This window comes from Notolepis coatsorum, assembly GCF_963971535.1.
Source record: "Notolepis coatsorum genome assembly, chromosome: 16".
NCBI classification, from domain to species: Eukaryota; Metazoa; Chordata; class Actinopteri; order Aulopiformes; family Paralepididae; genus Notolepis; species Notolepis coatsorum.
Window position 1 is genome coordinate 51,839,366 of NC_140180.1, and position 17,683 is coordinate 51,857,048.

The 17,683-nt window shown below is 40.7% G+C and overlaps 1 protein-coding gene across 1 annotated transcript in view; it reads right to left on the bottom strand.

Moving 5' to 3' along the window:
- Nucleotides 1-7,598, bottom strand: part of LOC311242962 (uncharacterized protein) — a gene marked incomplete at its 5' end in the record, with an annotated part of 95,263 nt that extends 87,665 nt beyond the window's left edge. The window contains 2 exons of the mRNA XM_084332026.1: nucleotides 7,308-7,380; nucleotides 7,560-7,598. Coding sequence (XP_084188152.1) covers nucleotides 7,308-7,380; nucleotides 7,560-7,598 — 112 coding nt within the window. The remainder of the gene's footprint in view (nucleotides 1-7,307; nucleotides 7,381-7,559) is intronic.
- Nucleotides 7,599-17,683: the final 10,085 nt, after the last annotated feature.

The following is a 17,683-nucleotide window of genomic DNA, read 5'->3' on the forward strand; positions in this document are numbered from 1 at the left end:
TGTGTGTGTGTCTGAATTAGAGACTGCCACCAAAATGTAACTCCCAACTTTGCCGTTACTTTCACACTCAACATTTTACTGGGTAGATGACAGAAACAAGAGTTGCATATATTGCCAATCTCAACACACCCAGGCTGTAAATCCCTGTTTTTATACATCATCAACATCAACAGTTATACTACCTCACATGCATGATCATACGTCAAACATATTTGTCGGGTACCCAGGGTTCTTATAGGGTGGGGACCGTAGGGGTCGGGACGGGGGTGGATGGGGGCTAGGGATATTTCACTATTCCTTATTTTATATTATTTATACTGCTTTACTGATTCATTTAATTTGATTTAATTAAATTCTCTTGTTATTTTTGTTATTATTATTGTTGAAGTACCTTCCTGTGATGTCTTGTTTATTATTATTATTATTATTATTATTATTATTATTATTATTATTATTATTATTATTATTATTATTATTATTATTATTATTATTATTATTATTATTATTATTATTATTATTATTATTATTATTATTATTATTATTATTACTGTATTGTGTTGTCTCTTGTTATATGTGGTAGAAAAAGATGAAAATAAAGAAAATTTTATCACAAAAAAAAGATATTTGTCGGGTTTGGTGCAAACCGGACAAACTCATCACAAGTAGCCTAACACATCATTGCCAAAAATCCAATATGAATTCATAGGTCCTTATGGCAAATGTGTTCTCCACAAGGAGTGCATCTCTGGGTATAATCTTTTGTGACTATATGACTAAAGTCGTATTTTGTGACTGTACGACTTTTACCCTGATGACCCGTGACTGTTGTGCCAAGTTCAGCACGAACCACATCATAAAGTATGTGGATGACACAACGGTAGCTGGCTTCATCCGGGACGACAAGGACCTGGCTTACAGGGAGGAGGTGAAACAACTAGTAGACTGGTGAACAGCAACAACCTGCCCCCTGGATGTCGACACTGTTGGCTTCAGGAGGAACTGTCGCAATCACAGTCTACATCAACGGCACCGCTGTGCAGCCAGTCAGTCAATAACACACGGTTCCTGGGGCTGCACATCGCAGACAACCTGACCTGGACCCTATACACCTCATCCCTAGCCAAGAGTGCCCAGCTGCAGGAGAGCACACCCTCCCATCCTTACCAAATTCTGCAGAGGCACCAGAGAGAGTGTATACCAGGGGTGGCCAACCAGTCAGAGACTAAAGGGGTCCCCACACGGCGAGCGATTTTAGCCAGGCGACCGATTTTTTTAGCGAGCCGACCGGCAGAATTGTATCGTCTCCATTGTTATGAATGAGAGAACCCACACGGCAGGAGATTTTGAAGCGACAGTCGCGCAGATATTTCTGTCGCCTCGCTAAATATCGCCTCAATCCTATTTTTAATTAAGAATCCTTGGAGGCGACGGCACAAGGACAATGAGGAAATAACATGACTTCTACAGTAGAAGTACTGCAGAAGTTCTACTGGTGTATCATTTGTACACCTTTAATGTATCAATACATTCATTGATCAATCTACGTATTATTACCATGCTACATAAGGTTATGTTCATTATTATTAACGGGAACAATTTAAATAAATAACGTTAGTTTGAGAAGCTATAGTGGCCGGCGGCCGCTTGTCATTACTAATAAATGAACAATGCCCCACGATGCACCTACTAGTGTTTTAATACTCGGGTAACAAAATAAGTTGTGGATGTTGACAGAGTTTAATGTCTAGGCTGCAGCTGATGTAGTTTGTAAGGTTTATTGTCCAAAGAAAATTATGGTTGAGAATAAAACAGTTTGCGTCTTCCGTGAAAAAAAAAACACTTTCAGCAGCTGCATAACAATACTTGTCCAATCGGTGGTAGTGAACGTATCGTAGCGATCAGGCATGCAGTAATGTCAGGAAGAAGGAGGAGAGGTTGTAATCGTATATGGTGGTTTAATTCCAGCTCAATATGGGTTTTACAGGTTAATACTCTCTTGTAACGCACAACACAGCTACCTGCTAATTATATATACGCTCGCTTCACGACAAACTAACGTCCGGTCCCGGCCGGCGGTCCGTCCTCCTATATCTCCCGGGGGGAAACACCCCCAGCTAAACAGAGCGACACATAGCTTATGCATCTCATTATACCTGAGAACGGTCGCCTCTGGTGTGGGGGGCTAAGCGATTGTCATTGAGCGACAGGTGATCACATCGCCAGGCGACGTCGGTCGCCCGCCGTGTGCAGACCACTTAAGAGCCACAAAAATTACAGTCACGGCACCCTTCATGTGTTTATAGGTCTCACCCTCTGGCCTCTGAAGTTGCTAATGTCTTTTTTATTTGGGCCTCACAGGGTTAAAAGTATCCTGTGAGACCCACGGTTGCAAAATTACAAAATCACTTATAGCCATTTAAAAAAAGAATGTTTATTTAAAAAATGTTAAAGGGGAACTATTTTACTATTTCTTTCACTATTTGGGCACTTTTACACAATTCCTGTGAGTCTATGGAACACCTAGGTTTTTTTCAAAAAAAATTCATTGTTTTGTATTTCTAATCAAGTACTCAAAAACCGCATTTTTCTACCTCTAGATCTTAAGCTGTTTTGAGGCTGGGCTCCAACCACTGTGTGGCCTGGTGCCAACTGCCACATCAACTGCCACATTATTATGCAGCTGAGAAATCTCTGACATCACAGATATGCAAATTTTCAGATGACTCAGTTCAGTGAGGGTGAATATTGTGAGAGGAGAATTGGAAGAATGCGCCAATATGAGAATTAGAGACATAGATCCTATTAATATTAAAAGTCCACATAGCTAAGAAACAATGGTAAACACTGAAAAAGGCCATTTATAAGATAGTTCCCCTTTAAGCACATGTATAGTCAATTGGTCCTGTTGTTCAGCCTCACAATGCTATTTGATAGTAAATGTGTTTATATGTCCCACCCAGGGGCGTAGCTGTAAATTCTGGGCCCCATGAAAGAATGTATTAATGGGCCCCCAATTTATGCGAGCGCGCGTTAGTGCGCAAGCGAATTTTCCCCCCATTTATTTATTGATGAAAACGCATAATATGGTTTTTACCTATACATTCGGATCAGCAGTTCAGCACCTGCACTGTTGGTGGGTGAGCCTAGTAAAGGATGTCGCATTGCGTTCATCTTCAATGAATGGACCAATGCAATAGTCTACCAAAGAACCTTGAGTCGCACTAGGCTGGGAACAACCCTGGGTCAAGTGATAGTAAACTGGACTGGACGAACAACATCGAGGCCCTACAGGAAGGGACAGAGCAGACTGTTCTTCCTGAGAAGGCTCATGTCTTTTAATGTCTGCAGCAAACTGCTGCAGATGTTCTACCAGTCTGTGGTTGCTGGTGCCCTCTTCTTCGCTGTGGTATGCTGGGGGGGCAACACCAACACACACAAAATAAACAAACTGGTCAAAAAAGCAAGCTCTGTGGATCGTACCTGGACAGTCTCTGAATCACATTTTTGTTCTCTTTTTTTCTACCTTAAACAGATATTTTTCAAGTTCCAAGTTTTAATACTCTTATCAACATGCGAGTCAACAAATGCTTGCTTTATGCAGCCATTTAACACAAAAGGATGACCCTCATCATGCATTGCAAATTTGCATCAAATTCAAAACAGAGTGATGCACAAAATAACTTAAAAGAAAATAATTTAAAACAATGAATAAAGTGTGCATCAAATAATAGGGGAAAGAAAATGTTAGGAACTTGTTACATTCACCCACACAAGGGCTGAGTAATCACCCCCCCCCTCTCTCTCTCTCACACACACTCTCCCAGCTCTCTTTCTCTCTTGCCCTTCCTCATCTCTCTCACCCCCCCTCTCTCTATATATCTCACACACACACACACACACACACACACACACACACACACACACACACACACACACACACACACACACACACACACACACACACACACACACACACACACTTCAGAAACAAACATAGTATCAATGAGATATCATACACCTGAGTGATGTCTAGTAAATAAAAAAAAACAAAAAAAAATGTGGGGGGCCCCCCCAGTGCTGGGCCCTTGGAATCATCCTAAACTACCCCCCCCCCAGCTATGCCCCTGGTCCCACCCTCTGGCCTCTGAAGTTGCTAATGTCTTTCTAATTTGGGCCTCACAGGGTTAACCTCTTAAGCCCGAGATATACAGTAAAAGTGTATATTTTCAGCATTACGTTTGTTTACCAATTATTAAATTTTTTATTAGTGAAATATAAGATTATAGAAATCTCAGGGCATTGAGTCGGAAACCGGCGCATATTGACAGGAGGAAGTGGCACATCCAAAAGTGAGTGTAGTCTTTTGAAGGAAGAGACTCAGGGCTTTCAAATTTCGAAAAACTACCCTACCCAGCTCACACCAGCCCCTGTCAATCATCTGACTTCTGGATTTACTTTTTTATTTCTCTTATTTTTTGGGATTATCTCCCACAAACCTGAACGTTATTGCCATAAAACAGAATGCAGTTAGTTTCTCTACCTTTCTGTGAATGTCTTGCAAAAAACGGTGTTGCAATATGATGAAAAATTGTGGAGAAATTTACATTATAAAAAAGATGGCAGAATTTAGTACTGTATCTACAAAACTTTCTGTTTAATCATCTTCCCTTTATTCATTTGCTTCGATTTTTCAGGTCTGGTCAATTTTAGCATGGTGTTATTCACAGTCAAAGATACATTTTTTTTTAAATAGAATTGATATTCTCCTTTGGTTCATTACAATTTACTCAAGCCTAGTAACAGGCACACTATTTCTGACACTGATCCATATATGTCCCTAGATTCAGATACCAAGAACATGCAAATGGACCATTTAAAAAAAATTGTAAATGTTTATCCTACGTCCTTATAATGAGTGACATAAAAAAAAAGTAAAAAAATAAAAAAGGCGATACACCCCTGGTGTATACTGACCAGCTGCATCGCCATCTGGTATCTATAGTTCGGCCCTACTTTGTTCTATAGGGGTCATGAATGTTGGCATCAAATTGCAATGTCAATCCATAACTTTTCAGTTTGGACTGATGGTGGCATTAGAGGAAAGGTCATGGGGTCACACATATCTTACAAGTGGTCTACAGGTTAAACACTCTGCCTTGGCAAACCTGCGTGTGGTCGAATCCCACCTATGACGGCCCGTCCTCCACCTACTGGTTGCCTCCCAGCTTTCAAATAGTAATCTAGCCTATAAAGTTAATTTGAGAAAATATTGATATAGAAGACAATTAGAAGTAGAAATATCTGTCTTGACAGCAAACGTTGCCCACAGGATCACCTCTGGTTTATCGATTTGGCCTTCAAAATAAAAGTGTGACAAAGACGAACATCAGAACACTGAGAGGAACCTCAAATGTAATGTTTGAATGAAAGGAGACCAGTAGACCAAATACTAATTAGATGGTGTGGTATTTCTTAACTTTACCTTACTACACTTTTACTACACAACTTTGGCCATTTTTAAAGCTCTGTTGTTGCCACTCAAACTGAGTAGATACTGTACATACTTCCTATTTCACATGAACCTGCTGTTTAAGGCATATCTGTGGAAAATGAACAGCTGATGGCATTTAAAGAAATATGCCTACAGGGCTTGCTTCCACTCATTTTAAAGCTTTGTAAAATATCAAATTAAGTTGCTGCCACTCAAACTGATACGTGTAGATATGTGCTTCTTATTACATGGGAAACTGCTGTATATGTGGGAAATTATTATTATTTCTGCATATCTGTGGAAAATAAACAGCTAATGGCGTTTAAAGATAGTCCTATACCATTCACTCAGGTAGAAGGCAGTGTGCAGCAGCAGAGGGAGGTCTTACCACGACTGGATAAACAGCTGGCATTCCTTCTCATATGATATGACACTCAGATTTTAAGCCAATGCTGAATAACTGGTTTAACCGCTGCCTGTGAGAGATGGCCAACAGGTAGGGCTCCTGCGGCCCCCTGGGTGGGTTTAGTGTGACTCAATCCCTGCAGGTGGAGCAGGAATTCCACCGTGCTCTTCAAAGAGATGCTGTAGCTTCGAAAGGGTATCCCCCACTCTAAGTAAATTGTAGTTTGAATGTCTGATCGTCTTAGAGGGACGGACTGTACCTTATAATTGCTTTTTGGTGCTGTAATTAAAACACGGATTCGATGTCCCCGATGACATGACTGGTGGCCAGATTAATTTACTCTCAATAACTGTCAAACTAAATGAATGTGTGCAAAACTGTTTAGAGTTTTTGGATGTGTCTGGGATTAAGTGCAAAATAAATCAGCATTGTTTTTTAGTTTTTTTAAGTGAAGTGAAGTGCCCCTTTAACCACTCTATACGGAGTAGTGGGCGTATAGTCCAGCGCACAGGGAGGGACCAACTCCAGTTCTAATGCCATTTCCTGCTCAAGAGGAATATTGGCACTTAGTACTGTATGTCTGTATGAACCCCTGCACGGATGTCTTTTTTATGAACACAATTAGAAATGCTTTCGGAAATGCTTCAGAAAGATTCGTTTCCCCCAATTAAAGTGAACAAAGCAGCAAATACCTGGATGCGTTGAAGAAGAAAGCAATACGATTACATAACTCATAACTGCCTACTTCTCTCAAAACAACATTCGCTACCTATAGTTTGCCCCCCCCCCCCCCCCAACTGACAGCTTGCACGACTGTCTGCACCAATAACAATAAGGCACAGAGTGGTGTCATGTCAATTGTTCACAGCAAAATCGTAAAACACGCAGCCTGCTAATTACTTCCCTACATGTCGACTAGAGCGCACTTTATAATACTGTAGGTATAGGTGGCCGAGAATAAACCAAATGCATAGGCTACAAATCCAACTTCTGCTTTATCCGACTCCTCCCAAGTTGTTCTAAATAAGTCATTTGAATGGCCATCATATAGACACATTACATGAATGAATGAAAACTTTATTTAACAGATTGCAGAATGGGTACAATACAGTACGGCTCAATACATACAATTGTTAAGGGGATGCAGACCTGAGAAAGACGTTTGTCTTGTTTCCATCAGGGTCCCCCATTTTCAATTCATATAGACATTTATGACATACACAACATACATGACATTTATGGCACATTACTGACCGGCCACAATACTATATCCATTCCAAATCCTCAACTGTGCACGAGCAAACATTATATTGTGATAAAGGACAGTCAGCAACTGCACTAATGTGAAAACAACACCACATGGCCGGATAGATGATGTGAAAGCTTATGTTGTCCAGTTCACACACCTACCTATTAATTCTGCGAGCGCACCGAAAGGCCAGGTATGACTTGTTGAATTACTGTTCAGGAAGGAAGGACTCATCTGCAGAAGAATACAAATGTTTTATGTTTTCCTTTTCATTCTACTTAGTTAAAGTCTACTGTCCTAGACACCTAAAACGTTTCCGACATCAATTTATTCCGCGGTAGACTCGGTCACTTTATTTAAATTATTATTTGTGAGTCATTATTTATTAATAATAATTCGACGAGTATACATACCGAACTGAGACGGATCCCATGCTCGCTTAGATGCGCCATACTCCCTCGGAGTCGTGTTGCGTCTTGACTCTTTATAATAATCAATTGCGGCGGTACACGTCATGATAGATTATGAGCTAAACTGATAGTGGGACTATTCTCGAAGACACTCTGATGTCACGAGACCGCCGCCATCTTGGTATAGGGGGACCATACGGATTTCTACCATCAAATCCATGCATTGAGCTCCGTTTTTATTACATGTTTAATCACATTCTTGTTCATTTCATAACATTTTCATACGATTTGTTTTGAAAATATTGAGGCCAACATGGCATTTCACTATTTCGAAAGCCTTTCTGGTGATTCTAAGGCGAGATATGAGTCAAAGATCTCCCCCTGATTGACTTGACATAATGTCCATACAAAACACAGTCTGCAGACATCGTGACTTCCGGTTACGCTACAACATGTAGCACACGCATTTTGCAATTGCTCCGCTCCCACTAACGCTAATTTCGTTTAAAAACATTATTTGGACAGTAAAGAAAGAGAATAGACCACATCGTATGTATTGTTAAGACCCTCTACTAACCATATCAAAAGACAATATGGTTAAAGGTGGAAAGAAGGCAGAGAAAATAACTACGGCAACTTCAACGGCGCAGGACGTAAAAAAACAAGATAGACGCGTCCTAACCGTCGCTGGTTCTGAGCCGACGGCAACAAGCTCCGAGGAGGAGAAGGAAGAGGACAACGTACCGGGATCATCGATTACGGTCCCCGAAAGAGAGTCAATAGAGACCAACATAAAAGAAGGTACAGATTCAAGCTCCGTGAAAGGGAGAGCAACCAGATTTATGGATTCCAACGTCACTGCATCTATCTACCATATGCCGTCAACTGAAGAAAGCAGAAATCCACCCGATTTCAACTCACTGTCTAACCTGATGGTAGAACAGTCTAACCTGATGAAAGAACAGTTAGAACAGTCTAACCTGATGAAAGAACAGATGGTAGAACAGTCTAACCTGATGAAAGAACAGATGGTAGAACAGTCTAACCTGCAGATTACACACATCAAGGCGCTCGAGGCAAACGTCGAGGCTAAATTCGATCGCATCGAGGCTAAATTCGATCACATCGATGAGAAATTAGAAGAAGTCAAGAAAGCGTTCGATGCACAGTCAAAGCGAATCACGACAGTGGAGATTTCGGTGACAGAAAACACAAAAGCAGTCAAGGCGAACGAAGGTATCATGACAGAGATGGGAGAAGAGATGGAAAAAGTTAAAGATGAATACCGGAGGGAAATAAAATTGCTTAAAAACGAAGTGATGGAGAGGCAACTAGAAACCCATCGTTACCACAGGCGGAATAACATCCGCATTGTGGGGCTTGATGAATCAGTGAACTGCGATGACATCAACTTTCCAAACGAGTTATCAACGATTTTGGAAAACTCCGATCCAAACAAAGTGCCAGAAGTGGAACAAGTTTACAGAATTGGTTCCCAGGGGCAAAATATCAACGGGCCGAGAGTCATCATTGTCACTCTGCGGAAAACTACAACAAGGGATGAAATCATCAAATATGCTCGCAACCAACGTGGGAAGCTGAAGTATGGTGATAAACCAATATTTATCTACGAAGATTTGAGCAGAGAGGCCATCATCCGACGTCAACCATACAAAGTTGTGATGCAAAAGCTGTACATAGCCGGCCACAAGCCAAGGCTAGCATATCCGGCGCTGTTATCATTCTTGGACAATAACGGCCGCAGGTCAGGTCCATTTACACCCTTTGATGCTGAGGATTTCCTGATTCAAAATGCAGCAAATAACCCAAAGCATGACGGAAATGCCGGAATCAGTTAAGCCTCTCTCTAAATATATACCAGTGTTGGAATGACTTTATTGTGTTCATCAATGAGGTCATTCCACCAGTGTTGGAATAGCATTGTTGTGTTCATCAAAGTAGCAAACGATATGCAAGTCGTCTATAACAATGTGTACTGTGTATAATACGATTCATAATACATTATAATTTCAGTCTCTGGTCTCTGAGGGGACAAATAAATATCAATGCAAAAAGATCTATCTGGAATATTCTGGGTTTATCGCTCAAATGCCCTGGGTCTCTTAGATCATTCTGGAATGTAAAATAGTCTAGGCACTAGTATATTCTACAACCTTCTAGAATATAAGGCACCATGACAACGAAGCATACAACTCTAACAATAACATTCGGTGTGCATACACATAGCATATAATAAATTAAATGAAGTGCAATCAGCCCTTAATAATACTTTAAAATTATCCACACATAAACGTATGAGCACAGCAAGGTTATTCTAACAATTTAAGTAATCACTCCATTAAAGGCACATTGAAGCGCTAAAAGGCGCTGCTTTTCTATCTTATCTAATCAGTTAAATCGGTTCTAGTGGCTTCTCCACGTTGATAATTATTTATCTCTTATTCCTTATCTATATCTTTCCATTGATTTTTATTTTATTAAATGTTTTCTTCTCATCACCCTATATTTTTTAAATATAATTTAATTTACATTGTTCTTTTCCAATGTTCTTCACATTAAGGTGTCAATATTACTATATATTTTTTAAATATATTGTAACTTACATTATTCTTTTCCAATGTTCTTCACATTAAGGTGTCAATACTGATCTACAATCTTTTCCTTTTTTTTTCCCCCACACGTTGGTGGAGGGTTCAAAGGAATATGTCGATAAAGGTTTATTCTCTTTTTATTTTATTTTTTATTTTTATCTTTAGGTTATTTATCACAATACTTCATTACAGTAAGGGAAGGTGCAAGACCAAAAGCGACATTCTATTGCAATAGAATGGAAATGTTAGATCCTATGGCAATGAGCATAGGAAAATTAGGATTACAATGCTCAGGTTGGGCAATCCGGTGGACCATGGGAGAAAGTCAATCGCGGAGGATGTGTTCTTGGAACACAGGCATGTTCGACTTTCTGGGAGAGGGGAAAATAGGGGATTTTTATTTGTATATATATATGTTTTTAAGCTCAGCTCTCAACGGGACCTCATTAATTGGATGTGCATCTATTGTAGCTTCATACTCCAGAAACATTACCAAAAACTACACGAAAACATGCATAGACTATGGCTAGTTTGAATATAATGGTATGGAACACCGGTGGGATAAACAAACAACACAAGCGCAAAAGCGTGCTTACACTGATGAAAAAAGAACATGTGGACGTGGCACTATTAAGCGAAACGCACATTTTAGAGGGAGACATAAATACGTTAGCGGATAACATATACCATAATATTGGTCACTCTTCTTTTGCTACGAGAACTAGAGGGGTAGCCATAGTCGTCAGACGCAAATTAAATATCGAATTGAAAGGGGTATGGTCGGATGCTGAGGGGCGCATAACTATAGCTAGGATTATACACAATAACAGGAAAATTGCATTGGCAGCGGTATATGCCCCGAATTTGTACGAAGTGGGTTTCTTCACTTCACTAACAGGAGAAATGTTAAACCATCCCGAGTACTCATACATAATAGGTGCGGATTTTAATGCCATTTGGAACCCAAGGATGGACAAAACTTACCTTTCCTTCTCCAGCGAACAAAAGAATTCATCTAAAGCATTAAAAGATTGGTCGAAATCAACAGGAGTAACTGATTTATGGCGTTCACTTAACCCCATGACCCGCAAGTACTCCTGTCGTTCGGCGAGACACAACACACTATCCAGAATCGATTACGTCTTTGCATCCCCGAGAATATTTGATAAATACGAAGTGGAAATGACACCCAATGCGCTATCAGATCACTGCTACTTAATCCTGAAAGCAACATTTGGTACATTATCTACCCGGGCCCCAAGATGGCGTTTTAATTCGATGCTGCTTAACAACAAGGAATTCATTACACAAATTAAAGAAGCTCTCACAGTATTCCTACAAGATAATGCTAACTCGGTGCAAGATCCCAGAATATTATGGATGTCGGTAAAGAGTATGATCAAGGATTTCTCGGATAGATTTACCTCCATATTGCGCAAAAATCAAAACACAAAACTGTCTGAAATGGAAACGCTTTACTCAACGCTTTTTAATTCTTTAAAATACAACAACTCTACTAGACTAGATAACCAAGTTAACATTCTAAAGACCGAGATCAAAGCAATGTACAGACAAAAATCGGAATTGCAAATACGCAGCACTAGACAACAGCAGTACTTCCAAGGTTCTAAACCTAGTCACCTATTAGCCATGCGACTAAGAATTAATGCAAAATTTGCAGATATAACTGCCATTAGGAAACAACAAGCTCTAGTAACAGAACCCAAAATAATAAACGATACATTCAAAGAATTCTACTCCGATTTATATAACTCAGAAACGACCTTTGATCAAGACAAATTAGACACATATCTTAATCAAATTACTCTCCCTAAACTTACGGATGAAGACGCTAAACAGTTAGAAGTACCGATCACATTAGAAGAACTCAAGAAGGCCATATCCGGAATGAAAAACGGCAAAGCTCCGGGAATTGACGGTATCCCATCAGAAATGTACATTTCTTGCTGGGACATATTTGGACCCTTATTACTAAATATGATCTTATACTCAGTCAAAGAGGGAAGCTTCATTGAACACCAAAATACCGCACTCATTTCAGTTCTTCACAAAAAAGACAAAGACCCCACTGAATGCGGTAGTTACCGTCCTTTAAGCCTCCTCGGAACCGATGTCAAACTGTACTCTAAGATATTAGCCATCAGATTGCAAAAGCATATGACGTCTTTAGTTCATACGGACCAAACAGGCTTCATAAAAGGTCGCCTGATCAATGATAACATAAGGCGAATACTGCACGTACTAGATACAGACAAAGAGGACATCACACCTAAGGCGATACTATCCCTGGATGCTATGAAAGCATTTGACAGGTTGGAATGGTCGTTTCTATGGGCAGTATTGGAAAGGATGGGGTTAGGAAAAGGTTTCATTGATATGATTAAAGTACTATACAAGGACCCATCGGCCATGATTACAACAGGCACAATCATCTCCAAAATCTTTCCGGTATCACGCTCTGCCAGACAGGGTTGCCCTCTTAGTCCCGGACTATTCAATTTATCATTAGAGCCTTTAGCACAATATATAAGACAATCCCAATCCATAGAACCAATCGTAATCAAGGGCACACAACAAAAAATTAGTTTATATGCGGACGACGTAATATTGTTCATGCAAAACCCCAACACCACATTGCCTCATCTGCTCAAGTTGATTGAGAACTTTGGTGATTTATCGGGATTTAAGATAAATTGGCCGAAGTCGGCTTTCCTTCCACTTAACACCCCTGCAAAAAAAGATATAACCCTCCCAGGTGCGATACCGATGGTAAAACATTTCAGATGCTTGGGAGTGGAAATATTCCCCACCATAAGACAAACGGTGAAGCACAATTACACAAAAATACAGAACAAAATCAAGGACGACCTGGACAGGTGGGCAAAACTTAAAAACTCAGTACAGGCAAGGGTATCAATAGTTAAGATGGATGTATTACCAAGAATCAATTTCTTCAGCTCAATGCTTCCGTTACCTCCTCCAGAGGGCTACTGGAAAAGATTACAAACCTCCACATACAAATTTATTTGGAATAACAAACCACCTCGCATAAAAAGATCCACCGCACAGAGAAGTAAAGCAGACGGTGGCATGGCAGTCCCAGATTTTTTACAATATTTTAATGCCTTCACATTAAGACCATTGAAGAAGATATGGTTTGACCCCGAGGCTTTGGTATCTTGGAGAAAATTAGAAGAAAACATAGTAGCCCCACAGAGATTGAAAGACATAGCATACACTAAACTTTCAATCAAGCATTGTGAGCGAGAATTTGGCCCAATAATAACCCATGCAATCAGGACATGGCGGGAAACACAAAGGAAATTTCCTAACAATCAAGTATGGCATAATCACACTCCCATATTCAATAACAATGCTCTCTTAATGGGAAAACGACCTATAAGATTCCCTGTATGGGAAGAAAGAGGCATACACTCATTAGGGGATATTTTTAATAACAAGGGCCTCTGTAGTTATGTCGAAATATGCATAAAGTTTAACCTCACCGAGTCCACATGGCTTTTTTACATACAGTTACGACTTTGTATGAGATCTCACGGTGATCCATTACACATACCAATTGAACACCACAGATACCACAAATTTTTCTATGACAGAGATACATTGGGAGGTTTTGTATCAGGTTTTTATTATCAATTACTAACGTCCTCGTACGAAACCCTTCAACTAGACAATGTCTGGAGGAGGGATATACCAGACCTGGAAAATGACTTTGATTGGCAAGGAGCCTGGGCAAATGTCCGACTTACATCAAGGAACCCGGATCATCAACAAATCAATCTGAACTATATTCACAGGACATACTTGACTCCTATAAGGCTGTGCAAAATGGGGCTTATACAAGACTCCAAATGCTCCCAATGTACAAATGGGGACGAAGGAACATTTATGCACATGTATTGGGACTGCCCACCAGTTAAGGCATTCTGGGAAGATGTGTCCCAACAATTATCAATACTCGTATTTTGGAATATACCTGTACACCCGGCGGTATTGCTATTGAATGATGTTTTTGAGTTTGCAGTGAACCCACAACTAAAAAGATTGGTTTTATCGGGTATCACAGTAGCTAAAAAACTGATTGCATCACGTTGGTTTCAACCGGAAAAAATGTGCCGGAAAGTGTGGTTTCTTACATATCTTGATGTGATATATCAAGAAATATCAACAGCAAGAATTCTAGGGCTCAATGAATCCAAAATGTTAATGTGGTTAGAAGTGGTGGAGAGAATAAAAGCTAGCCTATAATGGTGATGTCTGGTTAGGAGTGAGGGATAATGGAGGTACTATCCAAGAGGGGGGCCGGGAGGGGGGGATTTGAGCTGGAGCATATGTGTGTAGGGTTTTAGAAAATAGGTATTCGGGGTATATTATATACTAACATTTATATAATTGTAACTTCGCTGGATATACACGGTATACGGTTAAAATGTTATTATTGACTATTTTTGTTTTATCCTGTTTCTGTACTTGCATATATTTTAACCACCTTTACTGAAAGTTTCATTATACATTGTGTGTTGAGTACTGACTTTTAATAAGTTTTGTTTTGCAATAATAAAAAAAATTAAAAAAAAAAAAAAAGAAATCCAAATCGCAAGTTTTATACAATACCAGCTGATGCATCACGGAGGAAAAAGTGGCTGGTGGCTAACGTTCGGCTAACTCGCTCTGTGTTGTGGTTGTGGTAGCTACATGCTAAGCTAACGTTAATTACATAATATCGAACCGATAGGAGCTTATCTTATCTAATCTTACGTGGTGGTACCACGTGTGCCACTACCCGATCAAACATCCACGTAAGATTAGATAAGATAAGCTCCTATCGGTTCGATATTATGTAATTAACGTTAGCTTAGCATGTAGCTACCACGACCACAACACAGAGCGAGTTAGCCGAACGTTAGCCACCAGCCACTTTTTCCTCCGTAATGGTATAAAACTTGCGATTTGGATTTCTGTTTTTGTCATTAGTACAACGCGTAACACAGCAGCTCTTTGGCATTGTGAAGGACTGAAGAAAATTCCGCTTGATAGTCTTTAATTTGACGCTTTAACGATCCGTTTCTGCACTAAATGAACCGTACACAATGTACGAGGCGGGGCAGTTACCCCCCACGCTGCAGTTGCCTAGCAACAACAGGCAGGAAGTTGACTTCGAGAATAGGCTACAGCAGGGGCGTTTTTAGGGTTAGAAAACATTGGGGGCTTCAGCCCGTTTTTTTTTTTTTTTTTTAAACACAGAAATACGCAATTTTAGAGTAATTAGAGATGAATTAGGGGTGCACCGATATATCGGTCGGGTATCGGTATCGGCCGATAAGTGCCTTGTTGACTGCTATCGGCCTATCGGCCGATAAGCTCAAATGTGCCGATAGCAGTCGCCGATAACTAACCATCAATTTGTGTAGCGTCAAAAGGCAAAACAAATAAAAGTTCACTCGCGACCTACCTGCACAACGCCCGCCGTCCCCCCCACACACACACAAGCTACTGCATCAAAGTTACTATTTATGATTAACAAGGCATTCGTTTTGTGGCATTAACGTTATATAGTTAGTGTTACACGGACAATAACATCAGCATATTATTATTACCCATAGCAGCAAGGCATTACTCCGAGTCCGTTCATAGCCGGGAGGCAGAAGACTAACGTTACTGGTGAAAATGTGATTTACGTTGGAATACTCCTTTGCCAACTTGCTGTACTTTGCTTGCAGGTCTGCAGCCATTATTGCTGGATTATGAATAGCCCCAACTTTAGCCAACGTAACGTTATGGCTAAACCTTTAACATTAGTTAACGCTAGCTTTCGGTTAGCTGTTCAATGCTAATAACACAACCAAGCGAACCCATCAGAGCTCCCCATCAACACCGCTCTGTCGGGAGGATGGCATTTAAGAAAGTATCTGCTGTTAAAATGACACAAACATTCGTTTTGTGGCATTAACGTTATATAGTTAGTTACATGTTCAATTACATCAGCATAGTATTTACCCGAAGATAGCAAGCAAGCCGTTCATAGCTCGGTTCCATTCCGTTGCTCATTCCGTACCAGGCCACGTGAGCGGATCGGCGCGGCCGAGAAATCCGCTCTTCGCTCTTTAAAGCTTGGTCCGCTCCGCTAATCGATCATGTTGACCCCGCCCCCAAGTCGCTCTCCGCTCGCTCCCCGCTCACCTTGAATCGAGCCCCGCGCCAGATCGCTCGGCAGATTTTTTTTTTTGGAGCATGGTGTAAATCAGCTCAAACTACAACAGTCTACACCCCCTGGGCCCCTTAACAATTGTTTGTATTGAGCCGCATTGTAATTGTACCCATTCTGCAATGTTAAATAACGTTGTTTATCCATCCACTAGCTCTATTAAGCGATGATAGGCTAGCCGAGCCACAATGCTATGGTCGCTGCCATTAACGTAAGCTAACGTCAACAACAATGGCGTCGATACGTTTTCTATCAGGAGTGAGTGTGGGCGTCTCTACAGTGACAAAGCCTGAACCGGATATCACAGGTTCACCCTTCTCATTGGTTGAAAATGGCCTTCATGTTTGTACATCGCCATCTGTTGCTTTGGCATTGTACTGCATGTATATTACATCAACAGTGTTAAACCACTGTGAGCGACCTGGAGTGGATTGGAGCGGAGGAGAACTCTCGCTCCGGACGTCGCGCCGACCCATTTTAAAACCCACTCCTCGCTCACGTCAAAACCGCCCGCTCCGCGCCCCGCGCCGCTCACGCTCCGATCCGCTCACATGGCCTGTTCCGTACCCAACTACACATTCTGCAATCTGTTAATAAAGTTTTCAACCAGACAAATGTATAGAAAGGCTTTGTTTTATTATAACATTTGTTGCAGTAAAATCATTGTGTCTCGTTTGGCCATCCTGTGAAGCGCGCTGGTCGGGCAGCTAACGTATTAGCTTGTTATGGTTCTGAGTTTGACTCGCATTCTCGCAAGCAGATCAATGGCGGCATGCCCCGAAGTAGAAAATGAATAAACGCTTGCCGATTGGTGGTAAGAACAGCAGGAGGTGGGTGCTAGCGGTGTGGCGTAATTGGCCGAATCGACTGTCAATCAAAATGGTTCCATTGCATTGGTTGAAAGCTCTGGTTGAGAGAATAGTATCCCGCTGCAGGCCGCCAGAATGGTTCCATTGCATTGGTTGAAAGCTCTGGTTGAGAAAATAGTATCCCTCTGCAGGCCGCCAGACGATACTGGGAGAGGGATCAGTGATACCATAAACATATTTCTTGATGTTTCCTTTTTTAATCCCTTTTTTCATGTCCATGAGAGGGATCTGGGCAGTCCCCATAGAAAATTCAAAGTTAACAGGACCAAATCATCAGTTTCTTATTTATTTATTTAACCTTTATTTTGCCAGATAAAACATTGGGTCTCATTCCCGAAAATTTTCCAAAGATATATTCTGGAAGACTTATCTTGGAACCACTGAGACATAATCTATGAC